Source organism: Hypanus sabinus, chromosome 3 (genome assembly GCF_030144855.1).
Source record: "Hypanus sabinus isolate sHypSab1 chromosome 3, sHypSab1.hap1, whole genome shotgun sequence".
NCBI classification, from domain to species: domain Eukaryota; kingdom Metazoa; phylum Chordata; class Chondrichthyes; order Myliobatiformes; family Dasyatidae; genus Hypanus; species Hypanus sabinus.
This window is the reverse complement of record NC_082708.1, coordinates 187,417,420-187,444,031: the sequence shown is the minus strand read 5'-3', so window position 1 is coordinate 187,444,031 and position 26,612 is coordinate 187,417,420. Positions and strand designations below refer to the sequence as shown.

Sequence of the window (26,612 nt, the reverse complement as noted above, 5' to 3'; positions counted from 1 at the left end):
CTCTACAGTAACATAGCAGTTAGTTCAGGTTGATGGAGATTGGATTAAATTCCGGCGCCCTCGGCGAGGAATCTTTGTATATCCTCCCTGTGGAATGAGTGGGTTTTCCCCAGATGCTCTGGTTCCCTCCCACAGTCTAAAGATGTACTGGGAAGGTCGATTGATCACTGTACATTGTCATGTGATTAGTTTACGATTAAAATGGGGTTTTAGGAGGTGAAGGGTCAGATGGGCCTACTGCAGGCTGGACTGCAAAATAAATAAAATAAATAATATAAATAAACTACTTCAGAAGAATGAAAGAGGATCTTATTAAAACATAAAGAAAGGGATGGATAAGTGGCAGGGAAGTAGTTTCCACTGGAACTAGGGGACATGGTCTCAGGATTCGGGGGAACACACACAAAGTGCTGGAGGGACTCAGCAGGTTTGGGGGAATAGTATTGGGATGGAAATGAAGAGTAACTGCTTTTCCCAGAAAATAGTGAATATATGGGATTCTCTGCCCAGGGAAGCAGTTAAGGCTACCTCGTTAAATATATTGAAGACACAGTTAGAGTTTTGCATTGCAGAGGAATTAAGGGTTATGGGGAAAGACAGGTAGTTGGAGCCAAGTCCACAGCCAGATCAGCCATGATCTTAGTTCATGCATTTCTTTAGCCAGAGGGTGGTGAGTCATTGCCACAGATGGTTGTAGAAGCATTGGGTATACTTAAAACGGAGGTTGATAGGTTCTTGATAGGTTGTCAAAGGCTACAGGGAGAAGGCAGGAGAATGGGGTTGAGAGGGATAATAAATCAGCCATGATGGAATGATGGATCAGTGGGTCAAATGGCCTAATTCTGCTCCTATGTCTTATGGTCTAATGTTATGGAATGGTAGGGCAGGCTTGACAGGCCAGAAGGCCTAGCAATTCTTATGTTCTTATTCTTTACCAAACAAAGAGACCCACCATTGTGTTAACTTATGCCTACTGCCATTTACAGGGCCACTATACCTCCTGAAATTCCAGTTGCAGCTTATTTTATTAGAGGAAGTGGAATTCCAAGAACCCTTTCTTTCAAGCATCCCAAACAGATTTCCCATCAGTTAAATGAAGCGTTCGTCATTGACATAAAATTAATCATGGCCTGGAAAGTCTTCAAGTCTGCTTGTAAATGGATTTTTAAAAAATTAATAGCTTCCCACCACCCCCCCCCCCACCCCTGCTTCATTTCGAAAGGAAGAAACATTTCAAAGGCACCGCTGCCCTGTTGATGTGGATCCTGCCCCATCTGTTCTGAGATTCTCCCAAACTCATCAGGTTTCTTCAATAAAAAGCCTCTGAGGAGATACATTGACCACAAGACGCAAACCACATGTGCTCAGTATGTGTGTGATCCCTGGGATCGAACATAGTAATGACCTCACTAGATTATATTTGCTCTATTCCCCGGCTGACCAGACACTATGGAGATGGAATTACAATCAATGTGATTGGGAGAAGGGCTGAGGGGTGAGACATAAATGAGGCCAAGTGCACTTCTCACGAGGGAGTTTGGAATGTCTATGTTTAATGTGGTTGTTTCTCTTTATGTCTCCATTTTATGGAGAAGCTGCATCCTTCACAAAGAGACAAAAGACTTTCAATAACCAATTCCTCAAACTTATTCAAGAGAAATTCTCCTGCCAGTGGGCTCCACGGTAGCTTGATAGTTAGTGGGACGCTATCACAGCTGGGGGTGTTACAGTGTTCGGAGTTCTGTAAGAGTTTCTATGTTCTCTCTGTGACCATGTGAGTTACCTCCGGGTCTTCCAGTTTCCTCCCACAGTCCAAAAACGTACCGGGCAGATTAACAGGTCATTGTAAGTTGTCTTGTGATTAGGTTAGGGTTAAATCAACGTTGCTGGGAGTTGCCAATGGCGCGAAGGGCTTCTAAATTATACAAAACAAATACAATTTTGGTGTGAATATACAAAGCATTTTTCCCTCCCCCTTTCCCTCTTCTATTCCTCAATCTGGCCTCTTACATCTCCTCAGCTGCCTATCACATCGCACCGGTGCCCCTCCTCTTTCCTTCACTCCCATGGTCCAGTCTCCTCTCCTATCAGATTCCTTCTTCTTCAGTCCTTTACCTCTTCCACCAATCACCTCCCAGCTTCTTACTTCATTCCACCTCCCCCACTCACCAGGTTTCATCTACGACTTTGCACTCCTTATCCTCCCCACTCCCACCTTTTTATTCTGGCATCTTCCCCCTTCCTGAAGAAGTCTCAGCCCAAAACGCCAGCAGTTTATATCCCTCCATAGATGCTGCCTGACCTGCTGAGTTCCTCCAGCATTTTGTGTGTGTTGCTTTGGATTTCTAGCATCTGCGTGATCCCTTATGACTATGGGTTAGTAAGCTTTTCAGATGGCACTAAAGCAGATGATGATGTTGACTATATAAAATACAGGGACTTTTGATGAGCCAGTAATGTGGACAGAGGACTGGAAACTGGCTTTTAATCCAGATATGAGGAATTGCATTCTAGGACATCAACCCAGGATAGAACTTACACAATGAATGGTGGATCCCTGGGAGGGGCCTGACAGTGCAAACACATAGTTTGCTGAAAGACCCTTCTCAGGTCAAGAGGGCAATGAAGCAGACACTTGGCATGCTGGCCTTCATCGGTCAGGGCATTGAGTATGGAGGAAGGATGTTGTGATGTTATATAAGATGTTGCTGAGCTGCATTTGGAGTATTGTGTATGGTTTTGGTCACTCTGTTATTGGAAAGATGTGTTTGGGAAGAGATTTTCCAAGATGTATATTGAATACATTTCTCTGACATCAAATGTACCTATTGAAACCTATGTTGTCTGGACTCAGGGGCCTGAGTTACAAGGAGAGATTGAGTGGCCTAGAGCAACACACACAAAAGGAACTCAGCAGATCGGGCAACATTTAGGGAAAGGAATAGATAAATGATGTTTCAGGCTGAGACCCTTCTTCAGGACGGAGTTCCTCCAACAGTTTGTGTGTGCTGTTTTGGATGTCCAGCACCAGCAAACTTTCTCCTGTTTATGTATTGTGTAATCTTGGACTTCATTCCCTGAAACATTGAAGGGCTCGTGATAGAGGCAGACAGGGTGAAAGTGCATGGTCTTTTCCCTAAGGACGGAAAAACAAGAGGGCACAGGTTTAAGACCAAAGGCAAGAGATTTAAAAGGGACATCAGGGGCAGCTTCCTCACACAAAATGTGGAGCAAAAATCACAAACATTAGAAAATCAGGAGGTGCTGGAAATCTTGAGCAAAACACTCAAAATACTGGGGGAGCTCAGGAGGTCAGGCAGCATCTATGGAAAAGAGTTAACTCCAACTTATGTGCACATTTGACTGTTTATTTATACTGAGCCCCTTTTTTTCTCTTTTTATTCTTTAATAACTCTTTGGTTAAGTTAATGTTCATAAATACATATTTTTTATAGTTGCATGCAGTTATTTCATGCCGATGGGCAATTGCAGGGGGGTGGTAAATCAGACAGCGTTCACGCAAACCAGGGTTCGGGTGGGCGAGACATTCCGACCTCACGGGTTTGGTGGGACCAAAGTCACATACACCCCAGATGTACAGGGCCTGAGAAAGCTGGGTTTCTCGCCATGGAGTCCAGCGGCTGTTGGCGAGGGGCTAATGAGCCGCAGTTCCAGAGACGCCCAGTAAAAGGCATTTCATAAGGCTTTGGTCAGAGCACGTTTGGAGTATTGTGAGTAGTTCTGGGTCCCATAGCTAAGAAATGTTGTGCTGGCATTGGTGAGGTCCAGAGGAGGTTCACAGGAATGATGCCAGAAATGAGAGGATGCTCCCTATCGTGGGGGAGTCTAAGACCAGAGGGCACAGCCTCAGAATACAAAGACATCCCTTTAGAACAGAGATGAGGAGGAATTTCTTTAGCCAGAGGGTGGCAAATGTGTGAAATTCATTGTCACAGATGGCTGTGGAGGCCAAGTCTTTCTATATATTTAAAGTGGAGGTTTTAAAGTGTAGTGAGGGTGTGAAAGGTTATTGGGAGAAGGCAGGAGAATGGGGCTGAGAGCCATGCTTCTTCACACAGAGAGTGGTGAGAGTGTGGAATGAGCTGCCAGATGCCAGATGCAGGCTCACTTTTAACATTTAAGTAAAACTTGGACAGCTACATGGATGAGAGGTGTATGGAGGGATATGGGCCAGGTGCAGGTCAGTGGGACTAGGCAGAAAAATGGTTTGACACAGCCAAGAAGGGCCAAAAGGCCTGTTTCTGTGCTGTAATGTTCTATGGCTCTAAGGTTCATGATAGAATGGCAGAGCACACACAATGGGCTGGACGGCCTATTTCTGCTGCTATGGCTAATGGTCTTATGGTCTAACCGCACCGTTGTGTCATCCATGGGTCAGCTGGCTCAGGAATTCTGTGGGTTTGAATACCACGAATCATTCAAATATATTCAAGGCTGTGGCAGACAAATTTTTGGACAGTGGGTGAGCCAATGGTTGTGGGTAGGCTGATCCGAATGGAAGAGCTTGCTCCAGAGGCTGTAGCATTCCTTGTTTCTTCTGACTCATAGGGAAAGGCTGAATGGAACATGGAACATTACAGACACTTCCATCCACAATGTGTGTCAATCGTTTAACCTACTCTAATATCAATCTAACCCTCCCTCCTACATAACCTTCCAGTTTTCTATCATCCACGTGCTTATCTTAAATGCCCCTAATGTATCTGCCTCTACCACCATCCTTGGCAGTGTGTTCCAGAAAAGTGAAAAAATTAGCATTACAAAAGAAAAAGTTAACCAATGGGAAACATCTCCTTGACTTTAGAGGTCGACAATGAAGTGTCAGACACCTGCCTCAGAGTTGAGGACCTCTTCCCAGAAGCAGCGGAGATCCTTGCGGCAATATGGGACCAGGTGGTTAACACAAAAAATTATCAAATAAAAATATTAAATAAAAGACCAACAAAATGCAGAAAATGCCAAGAGAAACCAGAATCATTCCAATACATTGCCGAATCCTGGAGCAGTTTAACCTGATCTGATTACTTACACAGGCACAATCAAATGGATAAAAGCACTCATCAAAATCTTGCTTTAAAATGGAGCTGCAAACAACATGACCACAGGTGATGTCCTCCAGACAGTTCACAAAACTACTACTTTCACTTCTTTTACATCTTTTTTTCCTTTCAAATGTGGCTCTGCTGTGGGAGCCTTGATCTACATTTTGCTGGTGTGTCCTCAGGCCAAGTGAGTGATCTGGCGCTTTGCTGTCTCGAGAGGGTTCCGGGAGGCTTTAATGAAACCTGCAGCCTCGAGGCCAAGAAGCCTGGGACAGGGCACAAGCCCGTGATCGATTTCACTTCTCGTCGGTCTCACCAATTAAAGCCCTAAGGCAGATTGAAATCATCGAGGCGTGTGCAGATGGCCGCTGGGTGTGTAGCATCATCTACCAGCCTCTCGCTCGCTGCTGCCGGAGGAAGGCGTCTGCATGTGATGGTCTCCCTCTCCCACTTGCTTTCTGCTCCCGAAGGAAGATCCCAGGGTTCGAATGGTCTCTCCCTTGATGCCGTTGGATGATGGTGCCAGTCCTGGATCGTAAGCAGGGTTTGATTGACACAGTTTGTTGATTGAAGTGATCAATCAACTTCACGTGATGCATTTCTGATTCCTGATTGCTACTTTTTTCTTGTTGCTATTTTGGTCGATTTTGATTGGGGCAGCCTGCAGATAATGCAGATAAGTCCTGACGAAGGGTCTCAGCCCGAAACGTTGACAGTGCTTCTCCTTATAGATGCTGCCTGGCCTGCTGTGTTCCACCAGCATTTTGAGTGTGTTGTGCAGATAATGAATATTGAGCTGAACCGAATATCCCTGGACCCTTTTAATTTTGAGTTTTATATTTTGTGTTTCTCACTTGGTTTTTTTTTGTTGCTCTTTGTGCAATTTTTTTTTGTGCATGGAGGGCTTGTTGTTTTTCTTTGAACATGTTCCATGGTTTTCCTTGTTTTTTGGCTGTCTGTGTGAAGATGAATCTCAGGGTTGTCTATTGCATACATAGTTTGATAATAAATGTACTTTGAATCTTACTTTGCTATAAATACAAGCCTGATTCAGCTTTAGAGTCAGAGTCCTACAAATTATATTATGACTGATTGATTATTACAGATAGGGCAATCTTTAATAACCATCTGGATATAATAATACAGGGTGAACACCAAGAACAACTTACTTAATAAATATAGCCAACCCACACACACATAACATACAGAAATCAGTAAGTGAAGAATAGCAGAAATATGCTGAATTAAAAGAGGAAATTGAAAGACTTTGGAACGTGAACAGGATATACATTGTCCCAATAGTAATATCTACAATTCATATCATCCCAAAGTCAACACACAATAGCATTAAACAATTAGACCTACACAGCAATATCTATGTAAATCTTCAGAAAGCCACAATCCTAAACACCACTCGAATAGTTCAAAAGTTCCTGGCAATTGAGAAATGAGTGAGCTTGGCTATGCCTGTACCTCAGGTTTTACCAGCTTGAGCTATAAGGGAAAAAACAATGAATATCCAGATCATGAGATGAAGGGCCCTTAAAAGTGAGTCCAGAGGTTGTAGGAACAGTTCAGTGTGGGGGTGAGTGAAGTTATCCCCTCTGGTTCAAGAGCCTAATGGTTGAGAGGTAATAACTGCTCTTGAACTTGGTGGACCAGGTGGTGGAGGTCCCTGATGATGTAGATGTGCTCAGTGGTGGGGATGGTCTTTTACGTAAGACTTCTGTCTTTGACTTAGCTCCGCTGCTACAGTGCGGTTACAGGAGCAGTTAGCACCTTCTACAAGCTGCACAGGGACATGTTTAAAATTAAAAATAACACATACATGCATCTAGAAACCTACACAATTATCACCCTTGCACTGAAAATATGCTTCTGTCTAACAGAGTCAGACCTGCGTTCAGCGAAACTCACACAACTGTATCAGTCTGCCTTCACTCTGACCTCAAGAGGCTGAGAAGGGGCAGAAAGTATCCAGGTGTAATCACTTTCTGTTGTCTCACTGGCAAAGGTGATAAGGAGCCTGAAGGAAACACTTTGCATGCTGACCCTTCCACGACCCTTGTTGCTCTTTAAGTGAACTGATAAACTCAACAGAGAGAGAGAGAGAGAGAGAGAGAGAGAGAGAGAGAGAAATCTGCCGCCCTATTAAAGTGCGGGAGTAAAGCATATCAGGAGAGTGCATTAAGGAAAAACTATGACCTGACCTCCTGTCGACCTTGGCCGCCAACCAAAAATATTCATCCCTGCCACTGTTTAAACTCCAGCAGCTTGCCACCAATTGTCTGCTTCCAGTCAGCCTTCTTACAGTGTTATCGCTGCAAGACCGTGACTCTGTTGTGGGCTTTCTTTAATAAGCCGACAAGCTTTCACGGTGGGATTCAATTGCTTTTCTCTATGGATATTGGCGGCATTGCCTGCAAGAACAAAAGCTGTCCATTTACAATGTAAAACAAAATGCCTGCGTATGGGTAACCCGTGCTGCCCGAGTGTTTTGGGTCCAGAACCCTCCTGCTGTGTTTGGCTGGTGACCTTATGGGTCTCATCAGGGTCTCTGCTCAAACCAGCCGCCCTTGGAAACCAAGGATGTTTACAAACAGATTGCAGTTGGCTGTGGCTGAGACGAAGGCTTTTCTTCACTTTCTGAGTCTGGTAACAGACCTGGCTGCACAACTGGCCCAAACCAACCTACATGCCTCATCCAAGCCAGTTCCATTTTCCATGTTTGGCTCATAAGCTTCAAAACCTTTCTAAGCCATGTACCTGGCCAAGTACCTTTCAAAGGTTGTTTTTGTACCTACCTGAACAATTTGCTCTGACTTACAGTTAACACTTTGATGAAGGTCAATGTGCCAATGCCCCCTCCATCATCTTTCTTATTGTAGCTTCTGCCTACTTCATGTCCAGTCCTGATGAAGAGTCATGGCCCGAAACATCAACTGTTTATTCCTGTCCATGAATGCTGCCTGACCTGCTGAATTCCTCCAGGATTTTAGGTGTGTTACCTCCCTCACTACATGATCTATCTGTGTAACCACTTTCACTGAACTATACACTTGTATTCATAAATCCACTTCATTCCACACACACACTGAGGGGCCAACCATTCACTGCATATGTCCCTCCCTGATTTGATCTCCCAAAATACAATAGTTCACATTTATCCGAATTGAAGAGGATTTGTCACGTTATTTCTCACTGCAAGGTTTGACTGGCGCCCCTTGTGGCTATGGACTGGTTTTGGAGGACCCTGCGGTTCATGCTACATGTGTTCCTGGGTACTCTTTTTTTGCCATTTGTGTGCGATTTGCTCTCGAGGGTTAGATTGGCTCTGTGGCCTACAGTCAATGAATGACACAGCGCTAAACTGAACTAAACTCAACAATCCTAAACAGTTTCAAGGACTCTGCGGTTCGATGTTTAATATTCTGTGTGTTACTTGCTCGTTTTTTGCCGTTGGTGTGATTTGTTCTTTTCTTTGCATGTTGGGTGTTTGATGTTTTGTTTCAATGGGTTCATCGGTATTTGTTCCGTGGTTGCCTATGGGAGAACGAGTCTCAGGGTTGTATATTTCAAAATACTTTGATAATGAATGTACTTTGAAGCTTTGAATCCTTTGAATGTACATCAAAATAAAGAAACGTAGAGTGAAATGATATCAAATCAGCGAGGGTTAAGGAGGCAGCCTGCAGGTGTCACCACATTCTGGGGCCAGCATAACACACCTTCAGCTCATGAACCCTAACCATAACGGTACGTCTTTGCACTGTGGGAGGAAACCAGAGCACCTGGAGGAAACCCACACAGTCACAGGGAGAACGTACAAACTCCTTACGGGCAGCGGTGAGAACTGAACGCTGATCGATACTCATTGGTGCTGTAAAGTGATCGTGCCAACTGCTATGCTACCATGCCAACCATTGATGAACCTGCCCTGCTATGTGTAATTGGACATACACCTAACCGATCAGGGATTTACCCCTGAACTTCCCACTCTATTCATAACACCACCTGTTTTAGCAGGAGAAACGGCAGCTGCTGAATAAGAGTCTGCTTCAACATTCTGAAAGCTCCTGCTGGACACTACTGTGCAAAGACCTGTGGACGTGGGCAGGGAACCAAGCTATGGGCTTTCAAATTCTTGTGGTATTCACAGATTCCAGCTCGAGCTGCAACAGTACAGCTACTTCTTTGTGACCTTTTCACCTTCCTTTCATTTGAATGAGAAACTCCTGTTCAATTTTGTTTCACACACACACACACACACACACACACACACACACACACACACACACACACACACACACACACACACACACACACACACACACACACACACACACACACACACCACCACCACCACCACCACCACCACCACCACCCCCACCCCCCAATCTAGGCCCAGAGCCTTTTGTAGCAGTGATGCCTGGGTCCTAGTGCACGGTACAACTTGCTGTTTAGACAATTTAAACACCGCCCAATTAAACCATCTCCTCATTCTAGGGCCTTCTGCTGTTCCGTTATTTGGTCAATTTAAGAGCCGGCTAGATAGGATGTGAGAGCTGATTGCTCTCCACAATGGTCATCTCCATGGTGCTGAGGCTGTGAAGACTGCCCTGGCTGTTGTGATCCACGTCTGTTAATATGATGGACTGATAAACAAGGCTTTGGGCCTACTCCAGGCTGCTCCGGGGTTTGGATCTCAGGACTCAATTTTGGTTCAGAATGACGAAGGGTCTCGGCCCAAAACGTTGACAGTGCTTCTCCTTATAGATGCTGCCTGGCCTGCTGGGTTCCACCAGTGTTTTGTGTGTGTTGTTTGGTTCAGAATGCACCAGTCACTTCAATTATTTGCATGATTTTTTTTCTTTCTCTTGTGCATTGAGTGTTGGTATTTTATTTTTAATTTTATTCTTTTTTTTCTTTAATTGTGTTCTTTTGGGCTTCCTGCTTTGTAGCTACCTGTGAGCAAGAAAATCTTAAGGTTGTATAATCTATACATTCTTTGATAATAAATGAATCTTAAATTAATTTAAATGTTCCTATTTTGCCTCAGATAATATGGGAGTGCCCAACAAGGGCAGTATTGACTAACTATCTTTCTTGCTCTCTGAACTGGTTACCCATTGTAGAGGGCAGAGAACCATATTGCGGTGGTCTGGTATTCCATGTAGGTCAGGCTGGGCAGGGATGACTGATTTCCTTCCTAAAGGCAGGGATAATGGGTGTACTTGGAGAGTTTTGTGGTCACATTCAATGCCATTTGGTTCTGATTCCACTTTTGTACAATTCAAACTTCTCCGCTGCAATAGTGAGATTTGATCTCATGACCTCTGACCCAACAAATTGGAGTATCAGTCCCATTTGGGCTGAACCTTTGCTCATTAAACCAAATATAATTTAAATCATATCTAGCAGCAAATCCTTAATTTTTCTTTTGTTCAATAAGAGGATACTTCTAAGCTGTAGCCAGTTGAGTAATTGGAATTGGAATTGGTTTATTATTGTCATGTGCTGAGACACAGTGAAAAGCTTGTCCTGTACAGTTTGTACAGATCAGACCACTCCATGGTGCATGGCAGTAGAACGAGGTAAAACGATAACAGAATGCAGAATGAAGTGTAAACAGATACAAAGTGCAATGTAAGCAGACAATGAGGTGCAAGATCAGAATGAGGTAGATTGTGAAATCAAGAGTCCAACTATTCAATGGTCTTATAACAGTGGATTGAAGCTGTCCTTGAGCATGGTGGCACGCGTTTTCAGACTTTTGTACCTTCTGCCCAATGGGGTCGTGGGGCAGAAGAAAGAGTGTCCATGGTGCAGTGCAGCCAGGAAATAAGGTGTAAGGGCCACAAGGCAGATATTGTGTGTAAGGTGTGTTTCCGGCAAGTGAGTGTGAACATGTGTTTTAACATCTGTGTGCGTCAGTGTCCAATATGTGTGTGAATGAGTCATAGAATCCACAGCGAGGGAGCAGGCCCTTCAGCCCTTCTGGTCCATGTTGCCCATCCAAGCCAGTTCCATTTGCCCATGTTTGGACCATATCTCTCTAAACTTTTCCAGTCTGTCCGAGATTGTGAGTGTATTGGTATTGAACATAGAACATAGAAATTTACAGTACATTACCAGCCCTTCAGCCCACTATATTGTGCCGACCATGTAGCCTCTTGGTATTGGTTTATTTATTTATTGAGATACAGCGCGGAACAGGCCCTTCCAGCCTTTCGAACTGCGCCGCCCAGCACAGGACAATTCAGAATGACCAATTAACCTACCAACCAGTATGTCTTTAGACTGTGGGAGGAAACCAGAGCACCCGGAGGATACCCATGCAGTCACGGGGAAGATGTACAAACTCCTTATAAACAGCATTGGGAATTGAACCCGGAATTCCATTGGCATCCTCTTGTACAACCATGCATTTAAGGATTTTAAAGATTAGCTTTATTTGTCACATGTACATCAAAACATACAGTGAATAAATTGTGCCGATGGTGTCAATGACCAACTCAGTCCCGGGCTGTGCTGTGGGCAGCCTGCAAGTGTCGCCATGTTTCTGGCGCCAATGTAGCATGCCAACAACTTACTATCCAAAGGCCTCATTCCACACATGTACCATCTTCCATGTAAATAAGTGATTTTTAAGAAATTTTTATTTAGAGATACAGCATGGTAACAGGCTATTCCAGCCCAATGAACTTATGTTGACCAATTACACCAATTAACCTACACCTTTAGCATGTGGTCACATGGACTACGTACAAACTCCTTACAGACAGCAGCTGGAACTGAACCCAGGTAGGTGGCGTGTTAAACTAGGTAACCTTGCAGCCCACTTGACTCATTTTTTGTGCCAAGTCAACCCACACAAAATGCTGGAGGAACTCAGCAGGCCAGGCAGCATCTATGGAAAAGAGTAATCAGTCAATGTTTCGGGTCGAGACCCTTCTTCAGGACTGGATTGAAAGATGAGGAAGTCAGAGCAAGAAGATGGTGGGGGGGGGGGAAGAAATCGACAGCAGGAATCACAGAGGGGGAGCAGTGAGAGTGGATTTCACTGAACTCCCATTGAAGGGAAGATTTAAACTTTTCCAGGGAACATGTTGCTTAGATTTCCAGCATCTGCAGATTTTCTCGTGTTTGTGTATTAGCACTAACGTCTGGTTTTGCACAATTATTTTCTTCCCTGCCTGGTATAACCTGTGTATAATATACACTCAGTGGCCACTGTATTAGAGAGCTCCTGTACCTAATAAAGTGGCTACTGTGTGTATGTTCATGGTCTTCTGCTGCTGTAGCCCGTCCACTTCAAGGTTTGTGTGTTCAGAGATGCTCTTCTACACACCGTATCGTGTGGATATTGAGTTATTGTCTCCTTCCTGTCAGCTCAACCCAACCTGGCCTTTCTTCTCAGACCTCTCACGTTAACAAAATGTTTTCGCCCGCAGAACTGCCACTCACTGAATTTTTTTTTTCCACCATTCTCCGTAAACTCGTAAAAATCCCAGGAGATCAGCATTTTCTGAGATACTCAAACCACCTCGCCTGCCACCAACAATCATTCCGTGGTCAAAGTCACTCAGATCACATTTCTTCCCCATTCTGATGTTTGGGCTGAACAACAACTGAACCTCCTGACCATGTTTGCATACTTTTGTGCACTGAGTTGCTGCCACATGATTGGCTGATTAGATATTTGTATTGGCAAGCAGGTGTAGCTAATAAAGTGGCCACTGAGAGTATATTCAGTGTGTGTTGTCTGTGCCTGAGTTGCTGCTGAAAACAGGTTCTCCATTGTACCTGCAGCTCTCTGAACCCGCACACATCACAAGCTCCAGTTGTTCAGGCGTGACCTGGAACACTGGAGGAAAACAGGAAAAGGAATGTACACTGGCAGAGTTCTAAAGGTGAATGAGACGAAGTTTCTCTACAGAGAGAGTGGTTGATATCTGAAACTTGTTGCCAGTGGAGGCGACGGAATCAGATATAATCAGAGAGTTTATAAACATTTAAACAGGCACTTGAATAGGTAAGGTGTAGAAGGATACGTGCAGGCCTAATGTAGCCAAAGTGAGAGTATGGGCAGGAAGAACAGAATGAATATGATAGGCTGAAGGGTCAGTTTATATGTCATGCGACTCTATGACACTAAACTGACTGATGCCTTATCGTGCAGCGGTTAGCACGACCCTATTACAGCTCGGGGCATCGGAGTTCAGAGTTCAATCCCGGCATCCTCTGTAAGGAATTTGTAGTTTCTTACACACAAAAGGCACCACAGTGGTGTAGTGGTTAGGACGATGCTAGTACAGGTCAGGGAGTAGGAGCTCGGAGTTCGGCCCTGGTTGTCCTCTGTAAGGAGTCTCTGCAGATACTCCCCGTGGAATGCGTGGCTTTTTCACAGGTGCTCCAGTTTTCTCCCACAGTCAAAAGACATACAGGATAGGTTAACTAGTCACTGTAACTTGTCCAGTGATGAGGTTAGGGTTAAACCGGGGTTGCTGGGGTGGCACTGTTCAAAGAGCCAGAAGGGTTTTACTCCGTGCTCTATCTCTAAATAAACAAACAAACAAAGTGTGTCACCAAAGACTCCTGCAGATGTATGGTGGAGAGCATTCTGACTGGTCAAAATGAACTCTACAATTCATGTTCTCAGCATTATTTATTTATTTAACTACTGCATTTGCACAGTTTGTCTTCCTTTGCACATTGTTTGTGCACAGTCTTTGTGTGTTGTTTTCAATTGGTTCTATTGTATTTCTTTGTTCCACTATAAATGTCTGAAAGAAAATGTATCTTCGGGTTGTATATGATGATATATACGTACTTTGAGAATATACGTACTTAGTTGGAGCTTTGAACTTCAATTGCATTACTGTCTGGTATGGAGGCTGAATGCACAGGATCAGGAAAACACTGCAGAGGGCTGTGTACTCAGCCAGCTCCATCACGGGCACTTGCTCTCCTACCATCCAGGATATCTCCAAAAGGTGGTGCCTCAAGTAGGTGGGACCCTCACCCTCTTCTCATTACTACCATCAAGGAGAGGTACGCACACTCACTGATTCAGGACAGCTTCTTCCCCTCTGTCATCAGGTTCTTGAATGGTCGATGAACCCATGGACTGTACCTCATTATTATTTTTTCACTATTTATACAATTTTATGCCTCCGACGCAAAGCAATGGATTTCACAGCATATAAGGCGATGGCAATAAAACTCATTCTGTTAATATACCTGAAAGAAAGACTGCCATTTCTCTAGCGCCTTGCTCATCCCTTCACATCCCATGGTAGTTTGTGGCCAGTGAAATAGCGACTAAGTGTAGCTACTGTTGAAAGGTGAGAAGTACAGTAGTTAAAGAAAACACAGCACCGCAGATACCTGAAAGATTTCTGACCTGAAATCTTTGTTTTCTTTCCCCCCTGGAGTAGTAAAATTAAAGGAAGGGAAGGTACGGAAAGTGTGCACCAGAATATATCAGGGGAATTGACTGTGGAGATAAAAGGCCAAATGCAGGTCATTGGGTCATATGGTGATAGAGACAGTTGTCAGATTTTAATTCCTGGGTATGAACAACATTGGCAGAATCTTGGAGTGAAGGAGTGTGTAACAACTCTCCAATACTGGGACAGTCCCAGAGAGAGGGAATGTGACCATTTCCCAACACTGGAGAGTACCAGAGAAAGAGAGTGTAACAATTCCCCAACACTGGGAGAATCCCAGAGAGAGGGAATGTGACCATTTCCCAACACCAGAAGGATCCCAGAATCAGAATTAGAATCAGGTTTATTATCACTGGCATGTGTCGTGAAATTTGTTAACTTAGCAGCAGCAGTTCAATGTTATACATAATAACACAGAAAGAAAAGTAAATCAATTACAGGAAGTACACATATATATATATATACACACACACACACACACACACACACACACACATATATATATATAATACGTATATAAAAACAGAAGTAATATATTTTTTTTAAAGTGAGGTAGTATTCACAGGTTCAAGGTCCATTTATGAATCAGATATCAGAGGGGAAGAACTGTTCCTGAATCGCTGACTGAGTGCCTTCAGGCTTTTGAAACCTTGTTTCTGATGGTAACAACGGGAAGAGGGCTTGTCCTGGGTGTTGGGGGTCCTTAGTAATGGACACTGCCTTTCTGAGGCACCAATCCTTGAAGATGTCTTGGATACTACAGAGGCGAGTACCCAAAATGGAGCTGACTTAATTTTACAACTTCTTGTAGTTTCTTTCAGTCCTGTGCCGTAACCCGCACCCACCACCCCATGCCAGACAGTGATGCAGCCTGTCAGAATGCTTTCCATGGTACATCTGTAGAAGTTTTTGAGTGTTTTAGGTGACAAACCAAATCTTTTCAAACTCTTATTAAAATATAGCCCCTGCTTTGCCTTGTTTATGGCTGCATCGATATGTAGGAACCAGGTTTGATCCTCAGAGATCTTGACACCCAGGAATTTGAAATTGCTCACTCTCCACTTCTATTCCCTCTATGAGGATTGGTTTGTATTCTCTCGTCTTACCTTTCCTGAAGTCCACAATCAGCTCTTTCGTCTTACTACATTGAGTGCAAGGTTGTAGCTGCGACACCACTCAACTAGCTGGTATATCTTGCTCCTGTACCCCCTCTCATCTCCATCTGAGATTCTACCGACAATGGTTGTATCATCATCAAATTTATAGATGGCAATTCAGCTATACCTGGCCACACATTCATGGGTACAGAGAGAGTAGAACAGTGGGCTAAGCACACACCCCTGAGGTGCACCAGTGTTGATCATCAGTAAGGAGGAGATATCACCTGAGAGAGGGACTGTGACAATCCCAGAGAGACAAGGCATGACAGTTCTCCAATACCGGAAGAATCTCAGAGAGAAGAATGTGATGATTCACCAACTTGTCAGACAGTCTGCGGGGGAAGGGGTCGAGGGGGTCGGGGGGGGGGGGTGGTGAGAGGATTCAGGGAAGCTGTGTAAGAAAGGCAGCGGGAGAAAAAAATACTGCTGTGCAGATTCTTGGATTGGGAGTAATGTCAGAAGAATGGAGTGTGCAGAATAATCGGGACAAGCTCATGATCAAAATAATTAACGTATGGCATGTACTGGCGGGTTGTATAAATACATCAAAAAGATAGTCACAATGAAAAGAATGAGGAAAGGCGGTTTGTTCTAACCACTTCATTTATAGCCTGAAGCTCGGCTCTGATATAAACATTACAGCAATAATTTTTATGTCCAATAACAATTACTTTGGGTGCTATAAGCTTCGCTCTGTATTCTGGGTGCCCCATTGACTGACAGAAGGGATGAGTGAAGGCTGCTTTCCTGTGGATGACAGCACAAGCTGTTCCTTGTTCATTACTGACAGCGTAACCTGTCCAGAAACTGCTGAGGGATGCTTGGACACCCAGGTTACACACACACTGTCCCATCACACACTCCCGGGGTCAGACACAGAGTGAAGCTCCCTCCACACTGTCCCATCACACACTCCCGGGGTCAGACACAGAGTGAATCTCCCTCTACACTGTCCCATCACACACTCCCGGGGTCAGACACAGAGTGAAACTCCCCCCACACTGTCCCATCACACACTCCCAGGGTCAGACACAGAGTGAAGCTCCCTCCACACTGTCCCATCACACACTCCCGGGGTCAGACACAGAGTGAAGCTCCCTCCACACTGTCCCATCACACACTCCCGGCGTCAGACACAGAGTGAAGCTCCCTCCACACTGTCCCATCACACACTCCCGGGGTCAGACACAGAGTGAAGCTCCCTCCACACTGTCCCATCACACACTCCCGGGGTCAGACAAAGAGAGAAGCTCCCTCCACACTGTCCCATCACACACTCCCGGGGTCAGACACAGAGTGAAGCTCCCTCCACACTATCCCATCACACACTCCCGGGGTCAGACACAGAGTGAAGCTCCCTCCACACTGTCCCATCACACACTCCCGGGGTCAGACACAGAGTGAAGCTCCCTCCACACCGTCCCATCACACACTCCCGGGGTCAGACACAGAGTGAAGCTCCCTCTACACTGTCCCATCACACACTCCCAGGGTCAGACACAGAGTGAAACTCTCTCTACACTGTCCCATCACACACTCCCAGGGTCAGACACAGAGTGAAACTCCCTCCACACTGTCCCATCACACACTCCCGGGGTCAGACACAGAGTGAAGCTCCCTCTACACTCTCCCATCACACATTCCCGGGGTCAGACACAGAGTGAAGCTCCCTCCACCCGTCCCATCACACACACCCAGGGTCAGACACAGAGTGAATCTCCCTCCACACCGTCCCATCACACACTCCCGGGGTCAGACACAGAGTGAAGCTCCCTCCACACCGTCCCATCACACACTCCTGGGGTCAGACACAGAGTGAAGCTCCCTCCACACTGTCCCATCACACACTCCCGGGGTCAGACACAGAGTGAAGCTCCCTCCACCCGTCTCATCACACACTCCCGGGGTCAGACACAGAGTGAAGCTCCCTCCACACTGTCCCATCACACACTCCCAGGGTCAGACACAGAGTGAAGCTCTCTCCACACTGTCCCATCACACACTCCCGGGGTCAGACACAGAGTGAAGCTCCCCCCACACTGTCCCATCACACACTCCCGGGGTCAGACACAGAGTGAAGCTCCCTCCACACTGTCCCATCACACACTCCCGGGGTCAGACACAGAGTGAAGCTCCCTCCACACTGTCCCATCACACACTCCCGGGTCAGACACAGAGTGAAGCTCCCTCCACACTGTCCCATCACACACACCCAGGGTCAGACACAGAGTGAAGTTCTCTCCACACTGTCCCATCACACACTCCCAGGGTCAGACACAGAGTGAAGCTCTCTCCACACTGTCCCATCACACACTCCCGGGGTCAGACACAGAGTGAAGCTCCCTCTACACTGTCCCATCACACACTCCCGGGGTCAGACACAGAGTGAAGCTCCCTCCACACTATCCCATCACACACTCCCGGGGTCAGACACAGAGTGAAGCTCCCTCCACACTGTCCCATCACACACTCCCGGGGTCAGACACAGAGTGAAGCTCCCTCTACACTGTCCCATCACACACTCCCGGGGTCAGACACAGAGTGAAGCTCCCTCCACACTGTCCCATCACACACTCCCGGGTCAGACACAGAGTGAAGCTCCCTCCACACTGTCCCATCACACACACCCAGGGTCAGACACAGAGTGAAGTTCTCTCCACACTGTCCCATCACACACTCCCAGGGTCAGACACAGAGTGAAGCTCTCTCCACACTGTCCCATCACACACTCCCGGGGTCAGACACAGAGTGAAGCTCCCTCTACACTGTCCCATCACACACTCCCGGGGTCAGACACAGAGTGAAGCTCCCTCCACACTATCCCATCACACACTCCCGGGGTCAGACACAGAGTGAAGCTCCCTCCACACTGTCCCATCACACACTCCCGGGGTCAGACACAGAGTGAAGCTCCCTCCACACTGTCCCATCACAAACTCCCGGGGTCAGACACAGAGTGAATCTCCCTCTACACTGTCCCATCACACACTCCCGGGGTCAGAAACCGAGTGAATCTCCCTCTACACTGTCCCATCACACACTCCCGGGGTCAGACACAGAGTGAAGCTCCCTCCACACTGTCCCATCACACACTCCCGGGGTCAGACACAGAGTGAAGCTCCCTCCACCCGTCTCATCACACACTCCTGGGGTCAGACACAGAGTGAAGCTCCCTCTACACCGTCCCATCACACACTCCCGGGGTCAGACACAGAGTGAAGCTCCCTCCACACTGTCCCATCACACACTCCCAGGGTCAGACACAGAGTGAAGCTCTTTCCACACTGTCCCATCACACACTCCCGGGGTCAGACACAGAGTGAAGCTCCCTCCACACTGTCCCATCACACACTCCCGGGGTCAGACACAGAGCGAAGCTCCCTCCACACTGTCCCATCACACACTCCCGGGGTCAGACACAGAGTGAAGCTCCCTCCACACTGTCCCATCACACACTCCCGGGGTCAGACACAGAGTGAAGCTCCCTCCACACTGTCCCATCACACACTCCCGGGGTCAGACACAGAGTGAAGCTCCCTCCACACTGTCCCATCACACACTCCCGGGGTCAGACACAGAGTGAAGCTCCCTCCACACTGTCCCATCACACACTCCCAGGGTCAGACACAGAGTGAAGCTCCCTCTACACTGTCCCATCACACACTCCCGGGGTCAGACACAGAGTGAAGCTCCCTCTACACTGTCCCATCACACACACCCAGGGTCAGACACAGAGTGAATCTCCCTCTACACTGCCCCATCACACACTCCCGGGGTCAGACACAGAGTGAATCTCCCTCTACACTGTCCCATCACACACTCCCGGGGTCAGACACAGAGTGAAACTCCCTCCACACTGTCCCATCACACACTCCCGGGGTCAGACACAGAGTGAAGCTCCTTCCACACTGTCCCATCACACACTCCCGGGGTCAGACACAGAGTGAAGCTCCTTCTACACTGTCCCATCACACATTCCCGGGGTCAGACACAGAGTGAAGCTCCCTCCACACTGTCCCATCACACACTCCCGGGGTCAGACACAGAGTGAAGCTCCCTCCACACTGTCCCATCACACACTCCCGGGGTCAGACACAGAGTGAAGCTCCCTCCACACTGTCCCATCACACACACCCAGGGTCAGACACAGAGTGAAACTCCCTCCACACTGTCCCATCACATACTCTGAGGGTCTGGCATAGAACATACTGTAAACCATAGAAATGTACAGCAAAGTCCAGGCCGTTCAACCCATACCACAATAAATCTACATAACCCTCCATTTTAAGAATCTCTTAAAAGTCCTTAATATATCTGCCTCTATGGCTCGTCCTGGCAGGGTGCACCCATCACTGTCGATGTAGAAAACGTACCTCTGACATCCCCCCACTCACCCATACTTTCCTCTCTATACCTTAAAGATATGTCTCCTGATGAGGAAGTGAAGGATGCAGTTGCAAGGTACAGAGGGCATGGAAAAGAAAGTACAAACTCAGTCAGCTCCATCTTGGGCACTCGCCTCCCCAGCATCCAGGACATCTTCAAAAGGTGATGCCTTAACGAGACGGCATCCATCATTAAGGACTCCCATCACCCAGGACATGCTCTCTTCTCATCGCTACCATCAGGAAGGAGGTAGAATCAGATATACAGAACACTACAACATAGAAGTAGGCCCTTTGACCCATTTAGTCTGTGCAGAACTATTAACCTGCCTAATCCCATCGACCTGCACCCAGATCATATCCTCCATACCCCTCCCATCCATGTAATTATCCAAATTTCTCTTAAACATTGAAATCAAACCTGGATCTATCACTTCTGCCGGCAGCTTGTTCCATACTCTTACCACCCTCTGAGAGAAGAAGATCTCCCTCATGTTCCCCTTAAACATTTCACATTTCATCTTTAACCCATGACCTGGAGTTGTAGATGCACTCAGTACTTAGGAACAGCTTCTTCCTCTCCCCATCAGATTTCTGAATGAACCATGAACCGTACACTACTTTACTAATTTTTCTTACTCTTTTTACACTACTTATTAATTTAATTTATATATATATATATATATACACACACACACACACATACCATATATAGTACTCATTTTAGTTTATAGTTTTTTATTATTATGTACTGCAATATACTGCTGCCTCAAAACAATAAATTTCATGACATATGCCAGTGATATTAAACCTGATTCTGATTCTGACACTGCCGCAGTAGATGTGGATAAAAGAGCGGAGAGGAACAAGGGTCGACACAAGGATAAACACATAGGCTGCAGCAAAAAAGGTACAGAGGGTTTGATGCAGGGGCAGATTACAGAGGGTCTGGCACAGGGGGAGATTACAGATGGACTGGGACAGGGGAAGATTACAGAAGTTTGGTATGGGGCAGATTACAGAGGGACTGGTACAGGGGAAGATTACAGGGGCAAATGACAGAGGGACTGGTACAGGGGCAGATTACAGAGGGAGCAGTTTAGAAGTCCATAAAACCATAAGACATAAGAGCAGTATTAGGCCATTCAGCCCATTCCATCATGGCTGACCCCAGATCCCACTGAACTCCATACACCTGACTTCTCACCATATCCTTTGATGCCCTGACTGATCAGGAAACGATCAACTTCCACTTTAAATATACCCACAGACATGGCTTCCAGAGAGCAGAGCACTCCGCAGATTTACTACTCTCTGGCTAAAAAAATTCCTCCTTATCTTTGTTCTAAAGGGTCGTCCCTCAGTTTTGAGCCTGTGCCCTCTAGTTCTGCAGAACCCCACCATATGAAACATCCTCTCCACGTCCACCCTATCTAGTCCTTTCGGCAGGTTTCAATGAGATCTCTTGTGTTCTTCTAAATTCCAGTGAGTACAGGCCCAAAGCTACCAAATGCTCCTCATATGTTAACCCCTTCATACCTGGAATCATCTTCATGAATCTCCTCTGGACTCTCTCCAATGGCAACACATCCTTTCTTGAGATATGGGGCCCAAATTGTTGACAATACTCCTAGAGCAGCCTGACTAGTGTCTTATAAAGGCTCAGCATTATATCTTTGTTTTTATATTCTATTCCCCTTGAAATAAATGACAACATTGTATTTGCCTTCTTTATCACTAACTAAAATCTGTAAATTAACCTTCTGGGAGTCTTGCACGAGGACTCCTACATCCCTCTGCACTTCTGATGTTTGAACCTTCTCCCCATTCAGATAATAGTCTGCACTTTTGTTCCTTTTACCAAAATGCAGTATTGTACATTTCCCAACACTGTATTCCATCTGCCACTTTTGTGCCCATTCTTCCAGTTTGTTGAAGCCTTTCTGCAATCACATTGCTCCCTCAGCACTAACAAGCCCTTCACCAATCTTCATATCATCTGCAAAGTTTGCCACAAAGCCATCAATTCCATTATGTAAATCACTGACAAACAATGTGAAAAGTAGCGGGTCCCAATACTGACCCCAGAGGAACACCACTAGTCACCAGCGGCCACTCGCTGCCTCCTACCTGCCAGACATTCTGCTGTCCATGCCAGTATCTTTCCTATAATGCCATTCGGATGTTATCTTGTTTCGCAAGCTCATGTGTGGCACCTTATCAAATGCTGCCTATTACTTCCTCGAAGAACTCTAACAGATTTATAAGGCAAGATTTCCCTTTAAGATATCAAGTTCCTCGAAACCTCAAAGCTGCTGTGCAGGTTGCCTCTGTGATTAAGAAAGCATATGGTTTATTGACCTTCATCAACTGTGGGATTGAGTTTAGGGATCAAGAGATAATATTGCAGATATATAGGACCCTTGTCAGACAACCACTTGGAGTATTGTGCTCAGTTCTGGTTGCCTCACTATAAGAAGAATGGGAAATCATAGAAAGGGTGCAGAGGAGATTTACAAGGATGTTGCCCGGGTTGGGGAGCATGCCTTATGAGAACAGGTTGAGTGAACTCGGCCTTTCTTCCTTGGAGTGACGGAGGATGAGAAGTGACCTGATAAGAGGTGTATAAGATGATGAGAGGCATTGATCGTGTCGATAGCCAGAGACTTTTTCCCAGTGCTGAAATGGCTAACACCAGAGGGCACAGTTCTGAGATGCTTGGAAGTAAGTACAGAGGAGATGTCAGGGGTAAGTTTTTTACACAGAGAGTGGTAAGTGCATGGAAGGGGCTGCCAGCAACGATGGTGGAGGCGGATATGATAGGGTCTTTTAAGAGACTCCTGGAGAGGTACATGGAGCACAGAAAAATAGAGGGCTATGGGTAACCCTGGGTAATTTCTAAGGTAAGGACAGTTTAGCACAGTTTTGTGGGCCAAAGGGCCTGTACTGTGATGTAGGTTTTCTATGGTTCTATGAAAAACCTCCTCCTTAATAATAGACTCCAACCTTTTCCCAACCACTGGGGTTAGGCTAACTGGCCTGTAATTTCCAGCAAAATGTGAGCCTCATACAGCATCCAATCACAAAGGTCTGGGATGAAGTGCTCCAACACACAGGGTTTGACAGAGAGGGGTGTCACAGAGAGGGTGTGGCAGAGTCACAGAGAACAGGCAATGGAGAGAGGGCGTCATTGAGAGGGTGTCACAGGGAGGGTGTGACAGAGGGGGTCTCACAGTGAAAGAGTCTCACAAATATCACAAAGAATATCAAAGAGTGCGTATCAAAGGAAGGTCATGACAGCAGCCGTCACAGGGAAGGTAAAACAAAGTGGTCTCACAGAGAGTGTGTCACGGAGAAGGTGTCACAGAGGGGATGTTGCAGAGAGTGGTTTATAGAGGGGGTGTGGCCGAGAGGTGTCACAAAGGGTGTGGCAAAAAGGGCAGGTCAGGACAGCCTCTAGGAAAAAGCAGTGTTGTGTATATTTTTAATATTTCAGTAATATTGTGTATATATTGTTTGATTAAGCTTCCTTTGTTGTTTACGTAATGCACTGTGGGTTATCTGTAGAAGTACGTAAACGGCATACGTCATCACACCACCACGTCATATGTGTGCACCTCACTCAAAGTAAAAAAATAAACTAAGACTCACATCTGTCAGCTCCCTTGTTTTCCTTTTCAATTACTTTTAATGTTTTGGAGTTAAAAACATAACAAGGAGCGTCTCAGAGTGAAAAGGAATGTGCAGAGAAGAGAATTACGAAGGAGGATTACCATACAAAGGAAGGAGAGTGGGCAATGAGTCAAAGCCTAGGAATTCTATGTTTAGACATTGTGAGTTTTTTAGCCGGGTCAGACTATACACTACAGTACCCAATACTAACAGTGCAGGCAAGGAGAACATTCCACATCATAAGTAATTTGTCAATGGTTGGGGGGTTAACAAAGAATAATATTTTGAAAGTAAACACATAGTTTTGGTTCCCCACACTTCCTTCCACAATTTTACCAAAAAAAAAAACAATCCAGATGATTTAATTTTGCAAAGGACACTTCAACATTATAAACCTGATTCTTGTTAAGAATTTCCTTGGGTTTATATTCTTTGGTTTGGGAGTCTGGAAAAAACATTTATGGTTTATGTGGATGTTGGGAGTATTTACTGCCTGTGACAACACTGACGTTTAGGGCAGCAATGAAGCTTCTCCATCTCTGGCAGTGCTCAGGGCTTCCTTCACCATGCCAGTAGATCCCTCTCGGTTTTCACTACAGTCCCAGGTGGAGATTCAGGAATACCGTCGCACTCAGATGTAGAAAGATTCTTCATCGCTGCTTCCATAACAGCTTTGTCTGACCAGTCAGGGTTGTAAGCCCCGAGTGGACCACTCTTAGTCTGGCATCTATCCTTTGAGCTGTTTGGCATGGGTGACCCTAAGGTCCCCTTGAATGGAAGAGCCAAACCATAAAGCCCTGACTTCAGCCAGCATAGGTCACTAGGTCATTGAAGCACACAAGCCTGCAAACCATGATAAGGTTGTGGTCCTCTTGGAGGGATTTTAGGAGCACAAATGCAAAAAGGGCAGATCAATAGCCATGTAAAAATGCATCAGATGGCATCACCTAGAAGAAGAAGGAGACCTTTGAAGGTGGATATTGAACTACACATGAAAAAGATATGATGGGGTATGCCATAACAGGACTGAGGATCTGCTAAAGATGACAAATTGGTAAACTGGGTAAATTAATATTGATAAATGCTTTATTATTGTCACATTGTCTGAACAACAACTTCTTACTCAATGTCAACAAAGGCAAAGCACTAATTATTGACTCCAGGGAGAGGAAACCAAAGGTTCATGAGCTAGTCCTCATTAGAGGATCAGAGGTGGAGAAGGTCGGTAACTTTAAATTCCTCGGTGATACCATTTCAGGGGATCTATTCTGGGCCCAGGATGTAAGTCCCATTACAAAGAAAGTGCAGTATCACCTCTACCTTCTTAGAAGTTTGACTAATTTCTATAGATGCACAGTGGAGAGTATATTGACTGGTTGCATCACACCTGGTATGGAAACACCAATACCCTTGAACGGAAAAGCCTACCAAAAGTGATGGATACAGGCTAGTCTATCACAGGTAAATCCATCCTGACCATTGAGAACATCTACATGGAGCATTGTCATAGGAAAGCAATATCCATCTTCAAGGACTCCCACCATCCAGGCCTTGTTCTCTTCTCACTGATGCCATACAAGAGCATCAGGACCCACACCACATGGCTTAGGGACAGTTATTACCCCTCAACCAGCAGTCTCTTAAATCAGTAGGAATAACTTCACTTGCCCCATCACTAAACGGTTTCCACGACCTATCAATTCACTTCCAAGATCTCCACAACCCATGTGCTCAATATTATTTATTACTTATTACTATTTTGTTTTTTCTTTTTGCATTTGCACAATTTGTTATGTTTTCCACATTGCTTTTTTTTCTGTCTTTGTTTCTGTGCAGGTTTTCATTGAGTCTATTGTGATTCTTTGCATTTAATGTGAATGCCTGCAAGAAAATGAATCTCAGGATAGTATATGCTGACATATATGTACTTTGATAATAAACTTAGTTTAAACTATGAATGTACTGAGGTATAGGTAAAAATCTGTCTTTCATACCATTAATTCAGGTAGATTCATAGAGATTCGAACTTAGAAAACTCTAGCATAGTACAGGCCCTTCGGCCTACAATGTTGTACCAACATTTTAATCTACCCTAAGATCAATCTAACCCTTCATTTTTATATCATCCATGTGCTTATCTAAGAGTTTCTTAAACGTCCCTAATGTATCTGCCTCTACCACCACCCCTGGCAGGGCATTTTCTCTGTATTTTCCTCAAATCACCTTAAAATTATGCCTTCTGGTATTGGTCATTTCCACCCTGAGGAAAAAGTCTTTAGCTGTCCACTCAATCTATGACTCCTATCATCTTGTACACCTCTATCAAGTCACCTCTCTTGCTCCAAAGATATAACCCCTAATTTTTTCAAACTATCCTCATAAGACATGTTCTCTAGTCCAGACAGCATCCTGGTAAATCTCCTCTGTACCCAATGTATTGTTACTGTACATTGAGATAGTACAATAACAGAATGCAATATAGTGTTACAGTTACAGAGACAGGGCAGTGCAGGCAGACAAAATGATGCATGGTCATGATGAGATAGGCTGTGAGGTCATGACGAGGTCTGGAGTCCATCACATCCTGGACACATCTAGGATGGAGTAATATTGGGAGGAGCTGTTGGGAGATAAGATTACATTGGTTCAAGGGTTCTGCCAAGGAGAGGTCACTATGGTTTTGTAGTGGCTACAGCTCAGGGCATCAGAGTTCGGAGTTCAATTCCAGCACTGTCTGTAAGGAGCTTCTACATTGTGCCTGTAACCCCAAGGATTTCTTCCAGGTGACACGAGTGAATCTGCAGATGCTGGAAATAAATAAAAACACAAAATGCTGGCAGAACTCAGCAGGCCAGACAGCATCTATGAGAGGAGGTAGTG

General features: G+C 45.5%; 1 protein-coding gene across 5 annotated transcripts in view; it reads right to left on the bottom strand.

Annotated features, from left to right (window-relative positions):
• LOC132391962 (exocyst complex component 6B-like) overlaps positions 1–26,612 on the bottom strand; it is an 845,841-nt gene that overhangs the window by 114,667 nt on the left and 704,562 nt on the right. Inside the window, exon 21 of one of the 5 annotated variants that reach the window (XM_059965783.1) lies at positions 1,372–1,915. The exons of the other annotated variants lie outside the window; for them this stretch is intronic. Within the exon in view, the coding sequence (XP_059821766.1) occupies positions 1,862–1,915 (54 nt within the window). The 3' untranslated portion in view covers positions 1,372–1,861. Of the gene's footprint in view, positions 1–1,371; positions 1,916–26,612 lie in introns of those variants that run through there. 5 annotated transcript variants of the gene reach the window in all.